Source organism: Chiloscyllium punctatum, chromosome 12, assembly GCF_047496795.1.
Source record: "Chiloscyllium punctatum isolate Juve2018m chromosome 12, sChiPun1.3, whole genome shotgun sequence".
Lineage (NCBI taxonomy): Eukaryota > Metazoa > Chordata > Chondrichthyes > Orectolobiformes > Hemiscylliidae > Chiloscyllium > Chiloscyllium punctatum.
Genome location: NC_092750.1, coordinates 58470801 through 58491635, shown reverse-complemented (window position 1 = coordinate 58491635; position 20835 = coordinate 58470801). Strand labels below are relative to the sequence as shown.

At 39.9% G+C, this 20835-nt stretch overlaps 1 protein-coding gene across 1 annotated transcript; it reads left to right on the top strand.

Annotated features, from left to right (window-relative positions):
• The first annotated feature begins 2484 nt into the window (after positions 1-2484).
• Positions 2485-20550, top strand: borcs6 (BLOC-1 related complex subunit 6). Its single transcript, XM_072582632.1, has 4 exons — positions 2485-2926; positions 4304-4458; positions 10855-10938; positions 18059-20550. Exons 1-4 carry the CDS (start codon positions 2557-2559, stop codon positions 18182-18184), a joined length of 735 nt encoding a protein of 244 aa, XP_072438733.1. The 5' UTR covers positions 2485-2556; the 3' UTR covers positions 18185-20550.
• The last annotated feature ends 285 nt before the right edge of the window (positions 20551-20835 follow it).

Here is a 20835-nt window from a genome sequence, read left to right as displayed (position 1 = left end):
TGGGCATTGTATTCATTCTGCAGATTTATTTGCCCATTTACTCAACGTATGTATATTTGTCTTGCAAACTCTATGTCATATTTGATTACCTATCTTGATGTTATCTGCAAATTTAGCCATCAAACCTTTGATAAATTGTAAAAAGCTGAGGTTCCAGCATAGATGATAGGACACATCACATTCGAATCAGAAAACAAAACCATTTATACATAGTCTCTGCTTTCTGCAAATGCAACAGGATACCCCAACAACATAGAACTCCTACTTTGCACAATAACCTTTTATGTGGCACCTTGTCAAATGCCTTCTGAAAATTTAGTACAGAAACTTTGTTTTAACCAACTTATAAACTGGCAGTCTTGATAAACCGACAAAAAACAAACTGTATACCTGAAATACCAGATGTTTACTGTTTTATTGTGATCTGAACAGTAATCAGCTGAGGGTGAGTGTGATAAGGTTTGCTGCTGTAAAGTTTTATTTAAGGCAAAGTTGCAGTATTACTTAAGTGATCAATGCTGCAAATAAAGTATTACAGTAATGTGCATCTTCCCACATTATTTTTCTATCAGTTAGTGTATGGGTTTACCTTGATAAAGGTGGACCTCTTGATCAACCAGAATACTAGATCAACCAGCATGTTCCTGGTCTCAGAGGCTGGTTACTTAAAAGATTTTCTACACAGTATGACTACAGGCTTCCCTTTATCCACAGCACATTACTCCTTCAAAGAATTATGATTAATTGGTTAAACAAGATTCCCCTTTCACAAAACCATTCTCTTCTAAATTATCTTGAACTCGAGTGTCCAGCTGTAGACTCATTAAGTAATCAATTCTGATAGCTTCCCCACAACTTCTTGAATAAAGTAGTTATTTTTGTTTCTTCCCAGTTTAAGGAAACTTTTCCATAATCTAGCAAATTGAGTTAACACCAACACATCTAGTACCTCATTCACTACCACTTTTGAGTCAAGACAGACCAAGGATAGAATACTTAATGAGTAATTATTGAGGAACAGTAACTGACAAAAACAGGCAGTTCCCAGTTTGCAAATGGGTTCTGTTCTTGAATCCATTTACAAGTTAATCTGTATGCAAGATGGAACATATTGCAGGACAATATAAAGTAGCTGTTCGAAAGCAATGGAAATGTTAATGTCAGATCTTGAAAATTTCATCCCTGTGTGAATTCACATTTACAAGTCAGATGTTTGTAAATTGGGGGACCCCTGTGTTGGTTAAATAATGAAATTTTTTAAAAAAATTGATGGGAACAATGCACTGAAAGGATGACTGTGTTTGTGTGGCTTACAATCGGGTTGCTAAAGGAAATGGGAACAGAGAAGTCAGAAACATTTATCATTACCTTCCAAAGCTGTCAGCTACATGGGACATGCCAGAAAAAAGGGAGTGGCGAAGGTGACACTACTATGTACAATATGATGCAAGGACAGTCCTGGTAACTACAATAAACGTACGGCTTTAGAAACGGTGGGTTGGGGGGTGAGAAGAAATCCTCAGGTGCTCGAAGTCATCTAAGTGAGCAAGTGCAGACTTGGAAGAGGTTGATCCAGGATGAATGAATAAGCGACGTGTGTCTTTCAACAACATTACGGGGGGGGGGGGGGAGAGATAAATAAAGTTGAAGGCCCTGAAGCACTGGATGCTTTCTGTACAGGTTTAAAGCAAGCCACGTTTAAAAAAAGCCGGTAAAGAAAAGTGGCTCGTGGAATTGGAATCAGTACATTATCCTGTTGGTATCAACGTGGGTGGGGGAAATGGTTAAAAAAAAAGAGTCTCTTGCTGCCGAGAAGAGGCGGTTTATCGGGCGGGCAACACCACACAGTGAGACACTCAAAGCTGCTGACCTGCAGGCGAGAACAGAAACTGAGAGCAGCTCCAGCATGTGGTTAAGACTGTACAGGAAGAAAGCAGAAACCCCATTTACTCCCTCCCTCCCCACCCTCTCAACAGCGTGTGGAACCACACACACCGGAGCCAGCGATGTGATTCGCTGCCCCGCAACCTCGGAGTTTGTGCTCACGCATCCAAGTTGGCCGCTCTTTTGCCATGGCAGAGGGTAAGTGGGAGCTCTGTTGCACGCCATCCCTGTTTTTTTTCTCCCCCCCCTTAAATTCCCTCCCTCGGCGAATCTCTTCAGCCCCCACCCCGGCCTCGGTCCGTCTACCCGGCTGCAGGTTCCTTTTTCTTTCGTCTTCTTTCATCTCTTTCTCCGCGTCGTTTACCGATGGGTTAAAGAGGAGGTTGGGCCGCCCTTTGCGTGAATTGGAGATGAAACGCGGGTGGGGGGGTAAAAGAATAAAACACCGGCTCCTTTTCTTTTTGCCCGCACTCAAGATGGCGGTTCCTTTCTCTTCTCTCTCGCCCCCCCCCCCCCCGTGAAGAAAAACGGTTGGGGCACGTGACCGGCGTCAAGATGGCGGCCCAGCCGCTCACTGCGCCTGCGCTCCTCGGTTGCTAGGGGCGGCGGTCAGTGAGAACGGGATTGGGGAAGTCGGCGCATCTTGCGTCTGCCCCCGTCGGCCGCCTGGCGATGGCGGAGGTCCAAGCCGGCCCGGTCCCGCCTTCTGAAAAGGGAACCGATTCCCCCTCCGGGCACCCGCAAGAGCAGCCCCCGCAGCAGCAGCAGCAGCAGCAGCAGCAGCAGCAAGGGGTGGTCTACCCTGCGGCCCGGGAGAGGGTGTGCGGCCGCTTGCAGGACAGCAAAAGCCTGGACGGCATCAGCGAGGTCCTGGCCGGCGTCCGAGGCCGCGATGGCAAGCTGGAAGGACGGAGGGCGACCATCTCCAGTGCCCTGGAGCTGGAGGGCACCGTCAGCCACGACGGGGACCTCACCCACTACGTGGCCAACAACCTGCAGGATAAGATCAAAATGAGCTCAAAGCAGAGCCTGGACCTGGAGTGTGAGTAAAGGACACGTGCAGGTCTGGCAGTAAACACTTGCAAGTTGTACCAAATGCACTGTACGTGTAGTGATTCCTGATGAAGGGTTTTGCCCGAAACATCGATTTTCCTGCTCCTTAGATGCTGCCTGACTTGCTGTGCTTTTCCAGCACCACTCTAATCTAGACTCTAAACTCCAGCATCTGCAGTCCTCACTTCTGCCCTGTGTAGTGGAGGCAGGTTCAGTTGAGTCATTCAAGAAGTTAGTGGATGATTATTTGGATAGACATGTTGTCCGTGGGTGTGGGATCAAAGGAGAATATTAGCAGTTGGTGATTAGATTAGGTTGCATACAGTGTGGAAACAAGTCCACACCGACCCTCCGAAGAGTAATCCATCCAGACCCATTTCCCTCTGACTAATGCACCTAACACTATTGGGCAATTTAGCGTGGCCAATTCCCCTGGGCTGCATGTCTTTGGACTGTGGGAGGAAACTGGAGCACCCGGAAGAAACAACACAGAGAATGTGCAAACTCCACACAGACAGTTGCCTGAGGCTGGAATCAAACCTGGGTCCCTGGTGCTGTGAGGCAGCAGTGCTAACCACTGGGCCACCATGCCACCCCATTGTATAAAAATAATTGTTCCTAGCACCAGACTTTTTGACAATAATCTTCATTCAAGAGCTAGTGTACACACAATGGATTGATTGGTCTTTTTACACCGTTACATTTCTCTGATTCTGTGAATTCAGTAAGAGGTATCAAATGTAGAAATTAGTGAAGGTCAAGGAATGGTTAAAGGCACAGGAAGCAACTTGACCTTTTGAGTTAGTACAAGACGGTTTGTTGGATGTGGCCAGGGGATGTGAAGCTAATATAATTTTCTCTGATATTCTGAGCTAATGAATGAAATAAATGCAGAAACCTCTGTACAGATGTGTATATGATCAGGCTCATTTTTGTTTTATGTAATTATAATCTTGATGTGACAGGTTTACATTGGAAAAATCCAGAAGCTAGATACACATTTTCTCTTTACCAAAACAAGGAAAGGTGTATGTTGCATTCAAAATTGAAAGGGATGTATTCTTTCTTGCAAATTCCATGCTTTGTGAGCTTTGACACCTCCAGATTGAACTCTTGACCAGTCAAGGTTCTGATTTCCATTTCACCATTCAGCCTAATAGAGGTACCTAGTGTTTGGGGTTTGTGGAAGTTGACACATTTCACTTTCTTTTAAGTTAGTAAATATCTGCTGTCATGAATATGTATTGATTTCATTCACATTTCGCTTAATGGATAAAATTGTTTAATGTTTCTATACCAGACTAGGCATTTCAAACAAATTCATATGGCAGTGAAGATGTAGCATTCTTCCTTGTGTCTTTCCCAGCTGGAAGTAGTGTGAAAACCAGAAGTATGCAAAGGTTAAAATCCGACAATCCTCCGATAGATCCTGGTGTCCTGCTAGAGCTGGAGCAAGATGCAAAGGAGGTCGCTCAGAAAGTGGATCAGATGCTGAAAAGCCTAAATGCCACAATCCAGAATGTATGTATGCGTTTAATCAAGTTCGAACCATGATAGTTGTTAATCGTGCTGAAATTGTTGAATTTTCAACCCTAGAACTATTTTGTAGCAGAGAAGGATTCCATTCAGCTTGTGTATGTGCTGCTTCTTCAAAAGAATTGTTCACTTAGTCTATTTCTTCTTCTTGTTACTTTTTTTTTATGACATGGCATGATGCATTTGTAAAAGCTGCTTTGGAATTTGCTGCTAGGGCATTTCATGCCTTGACAAAGCTCCGTCTTAAGTGAATAGTACTTCATTGTCTGATCGTCATCTGCAGATATTTAAATCTGAACTTCAATGAGCAATGGAAATACTTTTGTTTTCAAAGCATTATCAAAATTTATAAGGGAATCAAAAGCATTTATAATTTGAACGTTTGGATTAAGTCTTAGTGGAAAAAGGTCTTGATTTCTCTTGACAATTTTTGACCTTTTATACTTAGCACCTCTTCATCTGTGGCTTTTCCAATGACTTTTCCCTGTCATTCAACTGGGTGAGACTGCACTTGTCTGATTTCATGCTCACTTACCCAATCTTAGCCATTGTACCACTTGCAAGAGATTCTATCCCTGCTGCACACCATGACATCTGAGGTCTCCCAAAGGATCTATCCTCAGTTCCCTCTTATTTATAACCTACGTGCTGTTTCTCAAGTGACATCATCTCAAAGCACAGAGTTAGTTTTCATGAGTATGCTGATGAGACTCAGTGCCTCTCAAAATCTTCACTGTTGTTAAATTATCAGACTACTTATCTGCTAAGTTGGAAGTGCAGTCCAGACTTGGCTGGTTTTCTGAATTCTAATCCATCCCCACCCCTGATCCTGAGTTATTTATGATCCATTAATTCTGGCCTTGAGCTTCAGCTGCATAGGTCTAACATCTAAAATTGAACTCCATAAATCACTATCAGTACATTTTTGTTCCTTTTTCAGTGCTTGTTAAAACATGTCATTGGTTATGCTTTTGGCCATCTGCCTTCATTTCATTTTATGTAGCTTAATTTCTAATTTGATAGTGTTGTCTGCTTTATTATATTAAATGTGTTGTTGTATAATCTTAGTAAATCTCTTCTGTAACTTATGCACATCATAGACATTTTTTTCCAAAGCAAGATGTCCAAAACAACCTGATACTCCTAATTGTAGTCTAATCAATGCTTTAAACTTCAGCATATGCTTTCTGCATTTGACTGTCAACTTCCAAGCAGTGAGTTGAAGTCATAGTGATGTACAGCACAGAAACAGACCCTTCGGTCCAACCTGTCCATTCAGACCAGATATCTGAACCTAATCTAGTCCCACCTGCCAGCACCTGGCCCACATCCCTCCAACCCTTCCTATTCATATACCCATCCAAATGTTTTTTAAGTATTGCAATTGTACTAGCCTCCACCACTTCCTCTGGCAGCTCAATCCATACACGTACCACCCTCTGCATGAAAAAGTTGCCCCTTAGGTCTCTTTTATATTTTCCCTTCTCATCCCAAACCTATGCCCTCTCGTTCTGTATCCAAATGGCTAGTTATCCCTGCATTTCATGAGATCTAACCTTGCTAACTAGTCTACTATGGGAAACCTTATCAAATGCCTTACTGAAGTCCATATCGATCACATCTACCACCCTGCCCTCATCAATTCTCTTTCAATCAAGTTTGTGAGACATGATTTCCCACGCACAAAGCCATGTTGACTATCCCAAATCAGTCCTTGCCTTTCCAAATCCATGTTAATCCTGTCCCTCAGGATTCCCTCCAACAACTTGCCCACCACTGACGTCAGGCTCACTGGTCTATAGTTCCCTGGCTTGTCTTTACCACCTTTCTTAAACAATGGCACCACGTTAACCAACCTCCAGTCTTCTGGCACCTCACCTGTGACTATTGTTGATACAGATATTTCAGTCAGAGGCCCAGCAATCACTTCCCTCACCTCCCACAGAGTTCTAGGGTACCTCTAATCAGGTACCCCTTAGGATTTATCCAATTTTATGAGCTTCAAGACATCCAGCACTTCCTCCTCTGTAATATTGGCATTTTTCAAGATGTCACCATCTATTTCTCTACCTTCTATATCTTCCATGTCCTTTTCCACGGTAAATACTGATGCAAAATACTCGTTTAGTATCTCCCCCATTTTCTGTGGTTCCTCACAAAGGCGCCTTGCTGATCTTTGAGTGGTGAAAATGAGGACTGTAGATGCTGGAGATCAGAGTCAAGATTAGAGTGGTGCTAGAAAAGTACAGCAGGTCAAGCAGCATCTGAGGAGCAGGAAAATTGACATTTCGGGCAAAAGCAGAGAGGGGGGTGGGGCTGGGGAGAAGGTAGTTAAGAATGCAATAGGTGGATGGAGGTGGAGATGAAGGTGATAGGTTGGAGAGGAGGGTGGAGTGGATAGGTGGGAAGGGAGATTGGCAGGTAGGACAGTTCATGAGGATGGTGCTGAGCTGGCAGGTTGGAACTGGTGGAAGGTGGGGATAGCGGAAATGAGGAAACTGGTGAAGTCCACAATGATGCCCTGGGGTTGAAGTGTTCCGAGGCGGAAGATGAGGCATTCTTCCTCTGGGTGTCGGGTGGGGTGAGGGAGTGGCGGTGAAGGAGGCCCAGGACCTGCATGTCCTCAGCAAAGTGTGAGGAAGAGTTGAAATGTTCGTCCATAGGGCAGTGGGGTTGAGGGACCCCATTTTATCCCTAGTTACCCTTTTGTCCTTAATGTATTTGTAAAAACCCTTTGGATTCTCCTTAACTCTATTTGCCAAAGTTATCTCGTGTCCCCTTTTTGCATCTGGATTTCCCTCTTGCGTATTTCCCTCCTACTGTCATCATACTCTTTCTAAGGATTCACTCGACCTAACCTGTCTATACCTGACATATGCTTCCTTTTTCTTAACCAAACCCTCAATTTCTTTAGTCATCCAGCATTCCCTATATGTATCAGCCTTCCTTTTTATCTTAACAGGAATATACTTTCCCTGGACTCTTGTTATCTCATTTCTGAAGACTTCCCATTTTCCAGCCACCCCTTTACCTGCAAACATTTGCCCCCAATCAGCTTTTGAAAGTTCTTGTCCTGTGGATGTGGCTGAGGTAATACAATCATCTCTGCTTGAATACTGACAAAACTTGTGAGCTCCTCAAGTGTGCTTTTGTCCTTCCTGGATACATCTAAAATGTATCTCCGGCATGAAGATGGAAATTGTTGGTCTTCTGTTGATAGATGCAAGTCATCTGTGTTTCACAGCCTCACAACGTGTTGAGAACATGGGCTGTAAAGCGTCAACTTGAACTGAAGTTATTTTGTGTGCATTTCATGGGTTAGCCAAAGGTGGTAGCTGAGTTCCATATGTATGTATCTAGTTCTGCAGGTTGAGTCACTGGATCTGAAACTTGCTAACCACTTTGCATTACGTAAATGAGAAAAGCAAGTTACAGGAATGGGGGAGAAAGTTCATGAATTTTCAAGAACACAGCCATGTGTCAGCAATGTTTCACCCCAAAACCTCTGAAGTGGAGCATCAAACTACAGTATGATAAAGCATATATTGTTGTGAAATGTGGGATTGACACTTAGAGCTTTTGTGGACAGTCAAAAATCTTGCAGAGTCCAGTTCTGTCAAAGTCATTCAACACCATAAACAGGCCTATGACTTAGGAACAGACTGTTCTGTGCACCTCTCCCTCATAGATGATGTATGAAGAAGAACATGTCCATAGTAGATCTGTCAGCATAGGTACTGTGCTGTGCTTTGGGGTAAACTTCATTTGCAGATGTAGATGGAGTCTTATAAATTTGACCCATAGCCTTCCTCATGAGCTTAAGGAGTGAGAAGAACTTGAATTTATTCAGTTTTCTGTTACCTTTTGTTTTTGTATAATGTGATTTTTGGATTCCACATCTTCTGTGACTTATACCAAGGAGAAGATGGTTTGGAAGAGGAGATAGAATGTAAGGTATCCAAGTTTGCTGATGACACTAAATTGAGTGAGATTTAGATAAGTTAAGTGAGTGGCCAAGGGTCTCGTAGATGGAGTACAATGTTGGTAAATATGAGGTTATCCACTTTGGAAGTAAAAATAGTAGGTCAGAATATTATTTAAATAGTGAAAGATTGCAGCATGCTGTTGTGCAAAGGGAATTAGGAGTGCTCATATATGAATCGCTAAAAGTTAATTTTCAGGTGGAATTGGTAATTAGGAAGACTAACAGAATATTGGCTTTCATTGCTGGAGGGATTGAATTTAAGAACAGGGAAGTTCTGCTGCAATTATACAAGGTGTTGGTGAGGCCACACCTGGAATATTGTGTGCAGTTCTGATTTCCTTACTTGAGGAAGGATATACCGGCTCTGGACGTGGTTCACTAGGATGATTCCTGAAATGAGGAAAGCTTCAGCTGCCTGGGCCTGTACTCATTAGAAGAATGAAAGGGAATTGATTAGATTAGATTAGATTAGATTCCCTACAGTGTGGAAACAGGCCATTCGGCCCAACCAGTCCTCATCGACCCTCCGAAGAGTAACCCACCCACTAATGCACCTTAACACTATGGGCAATTTAGCATGGCCGATTCACCTGACTTGCACATCTTTGGACTGTTTGAGGAAACCGGAGCACCTGGAGGAGACCCATGCAGACACTGGGAGAATGTGCAAACTCCCCGTAGACAGTTGGCCAAGGCTTGAGTTGAACCTGGGACCCTGGTGCTGTGAGGCAGCAGTGCTAACCACTGAGCCACCGTGCCGCCTTTATGGAAACATAAAACTATGGAAGGGAAAGGTAAGATGGAGGCAGGCAAGTAGTTTCTACTGGTGTGAGAGACTAGGACAAGAGGACATGACCTCAAGATTAGAGAGAAGTAGATTTAGGACAGAGATGAGGACAAACTGCTTTTCTTAGAGAGTAGTGAATCTGTGGAATTCATATTTGGTTGGCATGGACAGGTTGGACTGAAGGGTCTGTTTCCATGCAGTACATCTGCGTCTATGACTATACAGTTGGATGGGTTTTTGCATGGTATGGAAATTAAGGGTTATAGGTAATGCAGGTAGGAGGAGCTGAGATGATGCATAGATCAGCCATGATTTTAGTGAATGGCAGAGCAGGCTCGACGGGCCAGAAAGGCTACTACTCCTGTTAAATGAAATTATTCTCAATATCATTTTGAGGGTTCTTCATCTAACTCCTCCATGACAGGAAGATGGAGTGGAGCATCAGCTTATTTATATAGCATCTTTTGCATCATAAATGTTGCCGGCACTTTGCAGTACTGTTATAAAACAAAGTATGGCAAGGAGATATCAGATCAGAGAACCAAATGCTTGGCAAGAGTTAGATTAGATTAGATTAGATTACTTACAGTGTGGAAACAGGCCCTTCGGCCCAACAAGTCCACACCGCCCCGCCGAAGCGTAACCCACCCATACCCCTACATCTACATCTACATCTACATCTACCTCTTACGTAACACTACGGGCAATTTACCATGGCCAATTCACCTGACCTGCACATCTTTGGAGTTAGATTTAGCATAATGTCATAAAGAAGAAAAGTAATGTGGGGAGATGTAAAACTTTTTGTCAGAGCACTGCTACACAAAGAAGCTATTTGGCCTGTCACTCCTTTTGAAGTACAAACCTATTAGTCCCACTTCCTACTTTTCCCATTTGACTTTTCTTTGTTCCCTTCCAAATATTTATCAAATTCTCATTTGAAGGTTATTATTCAGTACCTGATTGGACAATGCATTCTAAATCCCAACCATTCATTTTGTAAAGAAGGATTATTGCCTTGGGTTTTTCTTTCATCACTACGCTTAAATTTGTGACCCTGGTCAATGGACTTTCACCCACTGTATTTGCTGTGTCTGTGGATGCCTTTCATTTCCTTCTGTGTCAGTGTGCTCAGTTTGGACTTGAACTGTCTTGCCTTGAAGGTCTGCCTGTGCTTATTTATTCTTTTCCTGACCAACCTTTGTTTCCAGTGAATCGGTACTTGATCACTTCGCAAAACATTGAATTTGGCTCTCTTTAGATGGGTATTTTCACTTTTGATCTTTATTTATCCCTTTGTATAGCTATTTTAAACCTAATATTTTATGGATTATATTAGCCAGTGTTGTCTTACTGAATAAGTTCATTTTTCATAACAGCATACTTATTAAGAGTTCCCCAGTATATGCGTTAAGAATTCTTCACCCTCCTTACTTATTGCATTCCCTTTTCCCCAGTCTGTTAGTTGAAGTGCCTTGTACGCCCAATTGTTAATTTTACCCATCTATGAAATTTGCAGACAGATATTTGTCCTTCATGCTTTTCTCTCATCAGTTATTTGTTAGTTATTTGTTCAATATTGACTTATGCTATTCTTTTTTTAATGCAGATGACAGCATTAAGTGTGGGCTACATTCAAACCTATCGAGATTCAGTGGATAGTCTTGGAGAGTCAGTGGATATGAGTATAAAGGTGAGGGCATATAATTAAAATGAAAACTAATTCAGTTCAGTGCTGATTATTCTAACTGAGTTTTATTTTATAAGCCAATCTAATTGATTTAACTGACTGCAAGTCGCGGGATATAACTTTACAAAGTTATAGTTCAGTCTATAATCTTCATTAGCATCTTTATTCTCATGCACCTCTGTGGTTCTTTGTTTTTTAAAATTAGACAAACTAAATTGGTTCATTCTTGTGCTGATTGCCATAGAGTTAAGTAATACTGTATCAAATAAGTGGCTGTTATAACAATAATATGGCACAAGATATCTATAATTGGGTATTCATGTATTATCTATGCGAGATTATTAAATGCTAAATTAGTACTTGAATTGGAGTTGTATGGGGTATTTTCATCTGTACCCTCTAAACCAAGTCCCAGTATGAACAGTGGCAGAAAATCTTTTCCTATTAGCATCACTTCAGACAAAATAATGGCAGGCTGTTAAAGACAGTCCATGAATAGGCATCCTGAACAAATAAGTAACATGAGAAAGTCAGAAGTGTAACAGATCTTGAAGTGGTTAAATCATTTAAAATGCAGGACCTTGCTCCTTTGCTGTTGATTAGGCCTCCCAATTTTTGATTATTGAGTCACTTAAACATCAGTTTCTCTCGCCTAAGTGAAAGGTTTCTATTCTATTTGGGTTTTGAAAGACAAATCAAGTCAGGCTGTTGCTCTTCGTTGCCATCTAACCAGGCTTGCTACAAGTCAAGTGAGGACAGGGGATAGGTGTATAATGAGTGTTTTCTGCTTTTAGATTAGTTGCTTAGAAGCATACAGTCCACTGCAGTGACCACTGCCACATTATTTGGAATTCACATCTTTATAACTATAGAGTTCTTTCCTGCTTTTGTCTTAGAGAATAGCCACTTTTTGAATGTCCATAGCGTGTTGGCATTAGTATGTTTGTTAAAGTCATAATAGTTATGCTTGGTTAGCAGTGAAGCATTTTTTTTGAAGAATTCACATGGAAACTCCTAATCTTGTTTTTGTGATTATGCTGGCCCAGTGATTGATACTGAATTGACCACTTGTCGATGCATTTAAATTCTAATATGTCAAATTGATAAATTGTATTCCATAAATATTATAAATTATGGGAAAATACCAGAAAATGGTCACGAAAGGTGTCGGAATCTAGGTTTTTTAAAAACTCACCTGATTCAGCAATTTGCTTCATGGAGAGAAACCCAACACTTGTCATTAATCTTGCAGGCATTTAACTCTAGTTATACAAAACATGATTAAATCTTCATAGGCTTGGGACAACTAGGGGAGGGCATTAAATACTGCTATGCCAATGTTGCCAACATTTCAAACAAAACTAAATGAGTAGCTTGAGATTTACTGCGCTCACACCACCAGTTTGATTTTAGTTGGTTGTGAAGAACTACGTAAATTAATTTAAACATAAAAATCGGCACCATGTGAGCTATTTTCTCCTGATCATGGAAGTATTGCAGTGCTGTAGAAGTCTATTTGGCCTATTGTCTGCACTGACTCTCCAAATGAGCATCATGACTTAGTGACGTTCTCCTGTCTTTCCCAACAAATGGGAGGGTGTGAAGGGGGGAGAGCTGGTTAAGGGATTAGAATAGAAATGAAGGTTTAGTGAGTTGGTTCTGGTAGGAGGTAGGTCTGTAAATGATTTGGGAAGGGTTGTGGGTAATGATTGCAGTTTCTGAATATCATAGAATCATTAAAACCCTAGAATATGTGGAGACTGGAAGCCCTGGGCAAATATGTCTATTTTTGAGGACCAGGATCGCATTAGCTTCATTAGCTATTTTCTCAAAAGGTCGTGCTATCTTGGCAGAGATCGTTCTGCAATTGAGTTCTGAACACAACTTGGCAGTTAACTGTCCATCATTATCTAGTTGGTGCATTCTTCATGACAACATCTCCACCAATAGTGTCTGTCAACTAATCAGCGTGTTCCTCTTACACAATGTGAACGTGTTGCTTTACCTTAGTACTCATGCAAATTGTTAAGAATGCAAAACATAAAGCTTCAACAAAATGCATTATTTTTAAACAGTGCCCATTCATATACATTAATAAAGTGCCTCCAGCACCGACTCTTGTGCGACCGCCCTTACTCTAGCATCTTTCAGTCTGAAAAGTACATGGTGATCAGTTTTCTGTTCTTAATTCAAATTTCCATCCAAGTTGAAACTGACCCTCCTATTATGAACCTCAATTTTCTTATCCAGGCTTTAACGTTGTAACTTGTCCAAGGCTTTCTTAATAACCAGAGAAAACAGCTATTCTTTTCCTATCATAAATCTTGTGTTACATCATTAGAAAACATAATTGGATCAGTCAATTAGTATTTGCCTATTGCAAACATCTGACTATTTGAACGCCAATCTCTGCAAAGTACCCTTTTGATATTTTTCCTCCCAATTGTTGTTTAAAACTTTACATGCTATTACTGATAAACTGATGGGCTGCAGTTATTTGTCATTGCATCCTTTCTTGAATTAGGGTGTCATCCTTACCATTCTCCAATCGTCTATCATCTTGCCCATAAGTAGGGAAATTTGGAAGATTTATGGCAGACTCCTCTACCGTCTCCAACTTCCTTTAGCAAACTTGGGTGCAAGCCATCTAATGCAGGAAAATTATCTGCCCTAAGTATAGCCAGTATTTGCTCTACATCGTATAAACTTCCATTAACTGTACCACCTCCACCACTACCAATAGGTCAGTATCCCCTTCCTTAGTAAGCACTATTATAAAGTGCTCATTAAGTATTTTTAACCAACCTGTTCAGATGTGTTATAATGCATCTCTGGAGCAGGTAAGACTTAAACCCAAGCTCCGAGGATGCTACCACTGTACCACAAATGCCACCTTCATTAGGTATTCTACTCTTGCCCTGCAACTATTAAATATATAATCCTTTCTGCTCCTAGTGGGCAATGCCCCACCTCTCATTAATTGTTAATCATTGCTGTCGATGATTTTGGGGATTTATTATGTTCACTACTATTCTATTCTCAATTAAGTTAAACAGCAGCAGGAGAAGTTAGGAAATAAAGTTTGACCAATATGTGAAAACATTAGTACTAACTATTGAGAAACACTTGCATCAATAAAATTGAGGAAGTTGAAAGAGGAACAATGTTGTGCCTTTAAAGGGTAGAGGTCGAAACAGTTAAATGTTTGTGAAGTCTGCTCACTAAGGCACAAGAGCTTTAATTAATTCTTTCTAGAACTTAATTTTTAATGTTCTACAAAAAGACAACACTAAACATTTATAATGAAGCTGTGTTTATGGATGAAATTAACCAGACAAAAGGTGCATTTTTACTGTGCATGACCTTGTTGCAAAGTTTATGTTTGAATGGGTGGAAATGACAATGTAATAGAAACTAACTGTGCAGTGTGACCTCCTTCTGTTACAGATATTTAACAAAATATTGCCATTATTTTATCATTTTTAATTTTTATTAATTATTTAATTGTATGTGAATATTTGAAAAAAAATTAAAATGTACAGTACCTCTGGAATTGCCCTAAATCCAAGTTCCAGTTTTGTGTTAGACTGTTGAGAGTGAAGTGTTTTGAAAAGCATATGTGATTTTCAGTTGTGGTTTTCTGAGTTTTCTTTTTAAGCTTCATTAGTACTCTATACCTACTGACACTGTTATGTGATGGAGAAGGTTCCCTGCATTTTCTGAGCCTTGAACCATTGCTGTTGTGATCTTTCTGTACAGAAACTGGTATTTCCATCATAAATGAGACTCTGCTCCTTTATGGAGATACAGTACATTTCAGTTTTTGGGACAGTTATAGTCATAGTTATTGAGTATAAAAGACCTGAAACGTAATTACATCCTCCTCCTGCTATCTTCTGATGTTGTGTAAGCCTTCTCTTTCAGTTGGCAGACTGTAACTACTGTAGTGCCACAGGTGCTGTAACTCCTCAGGTATTTACAGTCTCTATCGGTGATTTGGAAGAGGAGACTGAACATGAGGTACAGGTCATTGTCCTATAACTTGTGTTTTGTCAATGCGATTTGGCTGTAATGTGATTGGTGAATTGGGAACTTTTTTTTAAAAACATAAACTCCCATTGGCTATTATGCAATTCTAAGAGATGACAAACAAAGGAATTTGAGATTCTAAGTGTGTGGATAGAAGATCAATCGAAAATCAATCTGGGGTCACTTTTCTTTCCATAAAACAGAAAGCCTTATCAATTTAAGAGGGCCTAAGGAAAAAAGGCACATTTGGAGCAATTTCACCTGCTTTCAGTGCTAGTAGTGGCTGGTTTGCTGGATTTAAGAACCACTACACTTTCATAATGTAAAGTTATGTGCAAAGCTGCCAGTCCAGATGAGGAACGTGTGCTGTCATTTCCTTCCGTGGTGAAAAGGTTGATTGAGTAAGAAGGCTACACCTTAGATCACATCTTCAATTTGGATGAGGCAGTTTTATCTTGGAAGTGAATGCCATCCAGAACCTATATATCTAAGAATGAAACATGCTCTAGGTTTTAAAGTTGCAAAGGATCTTATGACTGTTGTTGGGTGCCAATGCTAGTGGAGATTTTAAAGCTTAAGCCTGTGTTGGTGTACCACTCTGCCAACCAACGTGTCTTGGAAGGTTGCCTTAAGTCCACTCTATAAATGTGTTTACTTCAGGTCAACCAAAAGAGGTTGGATGACAGGGCAAATTACCTTTTATTGTTGATGTTTTTGAGGATGTTTTTAGAAATTATTGCAGGAGAAAAAATTTGGATTTTGTTATTCTCCTCATTCTGCACCAAGCCATCCTCCCACCATTGGTGATGCTTTCAGAAAGTTCAATGTACTATTTCCACCGCCACACACCATCTCTCTCTCATTCAACCCATGGAACAGGGTGCCATAGCAGCAATTAAAGCTTATTATTCAAGGTGCACACTCAGGAAATTGACTGTAGCTACTGAGGGGGGATAATGAGGGCCGTGTTCTTAAGTTTTGGAAGAGTGTTAACATTGAGTGCTATTGACATCATTGTGGAGGCCTGGGGTGCTGTCAGTATGGACTGCTTGCATGTAGTTTGGCGGAAGCTTCCCCAGATTTTCTTGACTTCAAAGGTGTTGAGCCGCCAGAAGAACGTCCAGAAATTGAACACTGTGTTGATCTTGCAAAGCAATTTGGATGTGAAGAAGTGAAGACTGAGCATGTCGAGGAGCTGCTTGAGTCCTATTGTGAAGACCTCTCCACAGCTGATCTATAGCAACTTGTGGCTGCGGGGAAAATTGACGTTCGAGATGGAGATGAAGACAAACCAGGATGCATCACTGAGAACTTTCTACTTCTGTTTTTCCTTTTATCCTGAGGGAAGTTGCATCTTTTAGAAGGCAATGACTACAATGCAGATCATAGCAGGATAGCAGTTCATGGCATAAAATCTTATCTGGCTTCTTCATGAAAGAAAAAAAAAGTTGGCAAAGCAGTAAAAACTTGCGGCCTTTTTTAAGCCAGCCCCCAAGAAACCGTCTGAGGACAATAAGTCACAGCCATCCACTCCTGGACTAAATATTTTGTTTCATCATAACCCTGCACCTGAAAGTAATGATGATGACTCACACAGCCCCTGTCTTAATATAGTTCTATACTGTAACTTCAATCCAGAAACGCCTTAAAGTGTTAAATTTATTGTATTATTTAATTACAATTTGATTTAAAAATTTACTTAGACTTTGCTGTTATTTGTGTTAGGCTAACTACTATTTTTGTTTTGTTTTCATTTTTACTGATATCATTGGTCTGCTCCAACCCTGTTTTGCCCATAGGGCCTGTTATTTTCTGTTGCGCAGTTCTCTATAGCATGAAGTCGCACGGGAACACAAGTACCACGTTACAGCAGAACAGACTGTAGCTAAGTTTAGCAATGAAAACTTTTTCTTACCTTTTTGGTGTCAAGGGGAGATGGCCAATCTGCAATAGTGCATGTGTATAATATATATATATATACACACACTATTTTTTATATATGTATATTCATGCAAGTTAAGTGACATGAATAAATGGCAGATGGAGTATATTTATTGGAAGGGAATGAAATATAAAAGTAAGGCAGTTCTCGTGGAACTCTACAAGGCATTGATAGCTCAGACCATAACTACAGTATTGTGCACAGTTTTGGTCTCCTTATTGAAAAAAGATGATTGCTTTAGAAACAGCAGTAAGAAGATTCAACTTTATCCTTGATGAGGGACTTAGGTATAAACTATTCAACCTTTTATTCATATGTCCATTAGAATTTAAAAGAATGAAAGGTAATCTTAGTAAAACATTGAGATAGTGAGGGGATTGGATATGTGGAAGTATTTCTTCCTGTGGAGCAGACTAAAACTAGGAAATACTTTTTAAAATGTCTCCCTTTTAAGATGGATGAGGAAAATACTTTTCTTCTGTCTAAGCATTGTTAATGGTGTGGAATTTACTTCCCCCAGAATGGAGTGGAGGCTTAATGTCTAACTTTATTCAAGTCTCATTTAAAATAGACTTTTAGGCAAGGGAGTCCAGGGTTATTAGGTGCCTGCAGGAAAATGAAGCTGAGATGCCAGCCAGGTCAGATGTGATTTTATTGAGAGGAGGAGCAAAGGGCCAAATGGCTTATTCTTTTTTCCTGTATCCTATGTTCCTATGAATGAAACATTTCTTGTCAGTTAGACTCTTAGCTTCTGCTCTGCCATTCTTGAATGTTTGTTGCTGGAGGGAGAAGGTTGGGGAGGGATGTGAAGTGGAAAGGTAGTGTGGTGCTAACTGAATTGCTCTTTATACAATCAGCACAGATTTGTTGGGCTGATGGACCTTTTTGTAACCATTCCATGGTTCTCCTCAGTTAGATTGCAAGTACACTATTTGTTTGTTTTGCCACAAACAACTAGAAGATAATGCAACATGCTTCAACATAAATAGTTGTCCTTTTTCAAAAAAAACATATCTTGAGATGTGAAGGAATGCATGAGATTAAGATGTTTTAAGAAGGTTGTTTACAAACTGAACGCAATCTGTTATTTAAGATTTTTGCATAGTTTCTCATCACATTGATCTAACACCTTTTTTTTGATTACGTTTCCAGGGCATGTATACATTAATGGCTCGATGTGAAGAGCTGGACAGATCTATGCAGCCTATTCTTGTGTTGTCAAAACAGATCCGTGAGGTGAAAAGAACTCTGGAAATGTTTGAGACACTCTGCAAATAACTGGCTCTGTTGATATGGTTGACTTTTCTTGTTCTGATATTTTTACTGACTTGTAGAATGTCAATAACTGCTGCAACAGAACATTTTTACAATTAGCAGCATTTTGGACACTGGTGATGGCATCTGCAAATCTTTCAAAGCCTGATTGTTATGTTGCTAAACAAAACTCCATGCAGTTGGCTTAGCAAACTTGTTTACAAGCACCTTGGGATTTACATGATGTTCAACAGAAGTAAAAACATGTACAAGCAGTACATAATTCATTGCCCTTATTCCTCCTTTTAAATGGAAAGTCTACTGCTTTTGCATTGATTTTGAATTAGCAAATTGGATTAATTTCCCTAGTTTCTGAGTCAGTGTTGGAAGAAGCAGCACTACATGGATTAAAAAAGATCATAAATAACAACGGAAATGGAGAGCATCATAAACCCATCGATCTTCTGCCTAGGAAGCACAAAGTTTGGGAAAATGTATTTATCATAAAATGCACTTAAGACAATTTTTGTTTTTAGGGAAAATAAAACCATAATACAGTTTGAACTTGCACTGAAAGCATTTGAACTCAGGCACACAATTCTTTGAAACAGTCATATTTGTTGGAATTATACAATTATTTACAAATAATTTGTTCGTTTATCAGTATCAAGCTAAGAAAAATCATGCTTGATTGAAATTATGAAGTTTGTTCTTAATGGCCAATTTATTAAAGTGTATTTGTGTCTAGTTTTTATCTTATGGCAGTAACTCCATATCACCGGATATCACCAGAATCTGATATGATCCCACCTAATATGATCAGATTTAAAATCTAGGCAGCTCTGCTGTCAATTCCTGCATGCCAACACACCCATATTCTTGTGGCTTCATTTGGCATCTAGTAGCAATTTAAAAGCCATGAATTCATTTCTATCATGACCTGTCTGAAAAGTTCTTAGGCTACAATTGAGAAGATCTAGAGGCCATAGGTTTAGGGTGAGAGGGGAAAGATATAAAAAGAACCTAAGGGGTAACTTTTTCACACAGAGGGTGGTACGTGTATGGAATGAGCTGCCAGAGGATGTGGTGGAGGCTGGTACAAGTGCAACATTTAAGAGGCACTTGGATGGGTGTATCAATATGGGCCAGGTGCTGGCAAGTGGGACTAAATTGGGTTAGGATATCTGGTTGGCACGGACGTGTTGGACCGAAGGGTCTGTTTCCATGCTGTTCTGACTCTAATTAAACAATAATGATGCTGTGCATCATGAATGTCAGCTTTAGTAGTAGCATTCTTTTATTTGAAGATGATGTGATCAAATCCTGCTTCAGATTTAGAGCGCAGAAGGCAGAACATAATTTTAATGCCATATTGAGAAAAATATTGCATTGTCAGAGCTATCAGATGTTAAAAGACCCATTGGCAATTTATTTGAAGAAAGGTGCATTTTTATGGTACCCTAGCTAGATGAAATGGACATCGATCTATCTGGCTATTGTGTTTGTACTTCTATTAATGACTGATAACTTGTTGACTGTTTAGTGCTTTGGAACATTTTGAAGATTTGCAAATTAATGTAAATGCAATCTGTATTCTTTGAAACTGTTATTTAAATGAGAAGGAAACTACAGGAATGCACCCAGCTACTTGTAGTGTAATAATTACGATATTGTCTACCCAACAAGCTATTGGCGATGTTCATTTCCAACAGGAAAGAATGACTATGGTATCAGTTAAGAGGACCCACATAGAGCAAATACACAACTTAGAAGTGATTTGTATATTTGTTCTACTTTCAGACAGATCAAACCAATTTTCAAATATTTTACCAAATCCTGACAAATTTCATGGGACATATGAGTCATTGATGAAAATCCGTCTGCTTGAAGGATAATTTTAACCAAAGCATGTCCTTTATTTCATGTACTCCAAATGTTTTAGACTTTAGTTTTATAAAGAAAATCTGGGGTGTTTTTCAAGATCTGCAATTCACTCTGCAATTATGACTGTTGCATCCTGGGTGGTTTTCTCAGCGAAGAGATCCAAAGATTGTGTCTTAAATTGATGCTTAAAATAGATTATGGGAGAATTTGATTTTTTTTAAAAACAGGTTAATTTAGTAACAACATTTTATGAAGTTTGATGTTTGCAGAACAGCTAACTGCTCAGATTGAAAGCAGAATGGATGATTTAAAAGTTTGGCTTTGAGACGGAAAGTCATGGCATTCTACCCCAGTAATGTGTAGCAAATCCAGATCATTTACCTACCTCAGTTAAGTAAGCTTTTTCTGTTGTCGTTTTTAGCTCAATTGTCTTCAAGGGAATAGACAATTTCCCCCGACTGCAAAAGAACAATAAAACTACTTAGTCTGTCTGATTTTCATCTTAACCTTTGTGCAACATAAAATATTCGTGGTCAATTACCTTGCACTTTGATCAACCAGTATATTTTTTTCTGAAAATGAAATTATTTTAGAAAGGGATTAAATAATCAAGTTGTAAATATGTTCGCTGTGAGTATTCCAGTTGTATATAAATATTTGGTGATGTCTCGCACAAAGACAATAGTTTATGTAACAAAAGAACATTAAAATGTATTTTACATTTGCATGAATACAAACACCGGTCTTGTGCAAGGTCAAGGTAGATCACCAAAGCTTGATCAAAGAAAGAA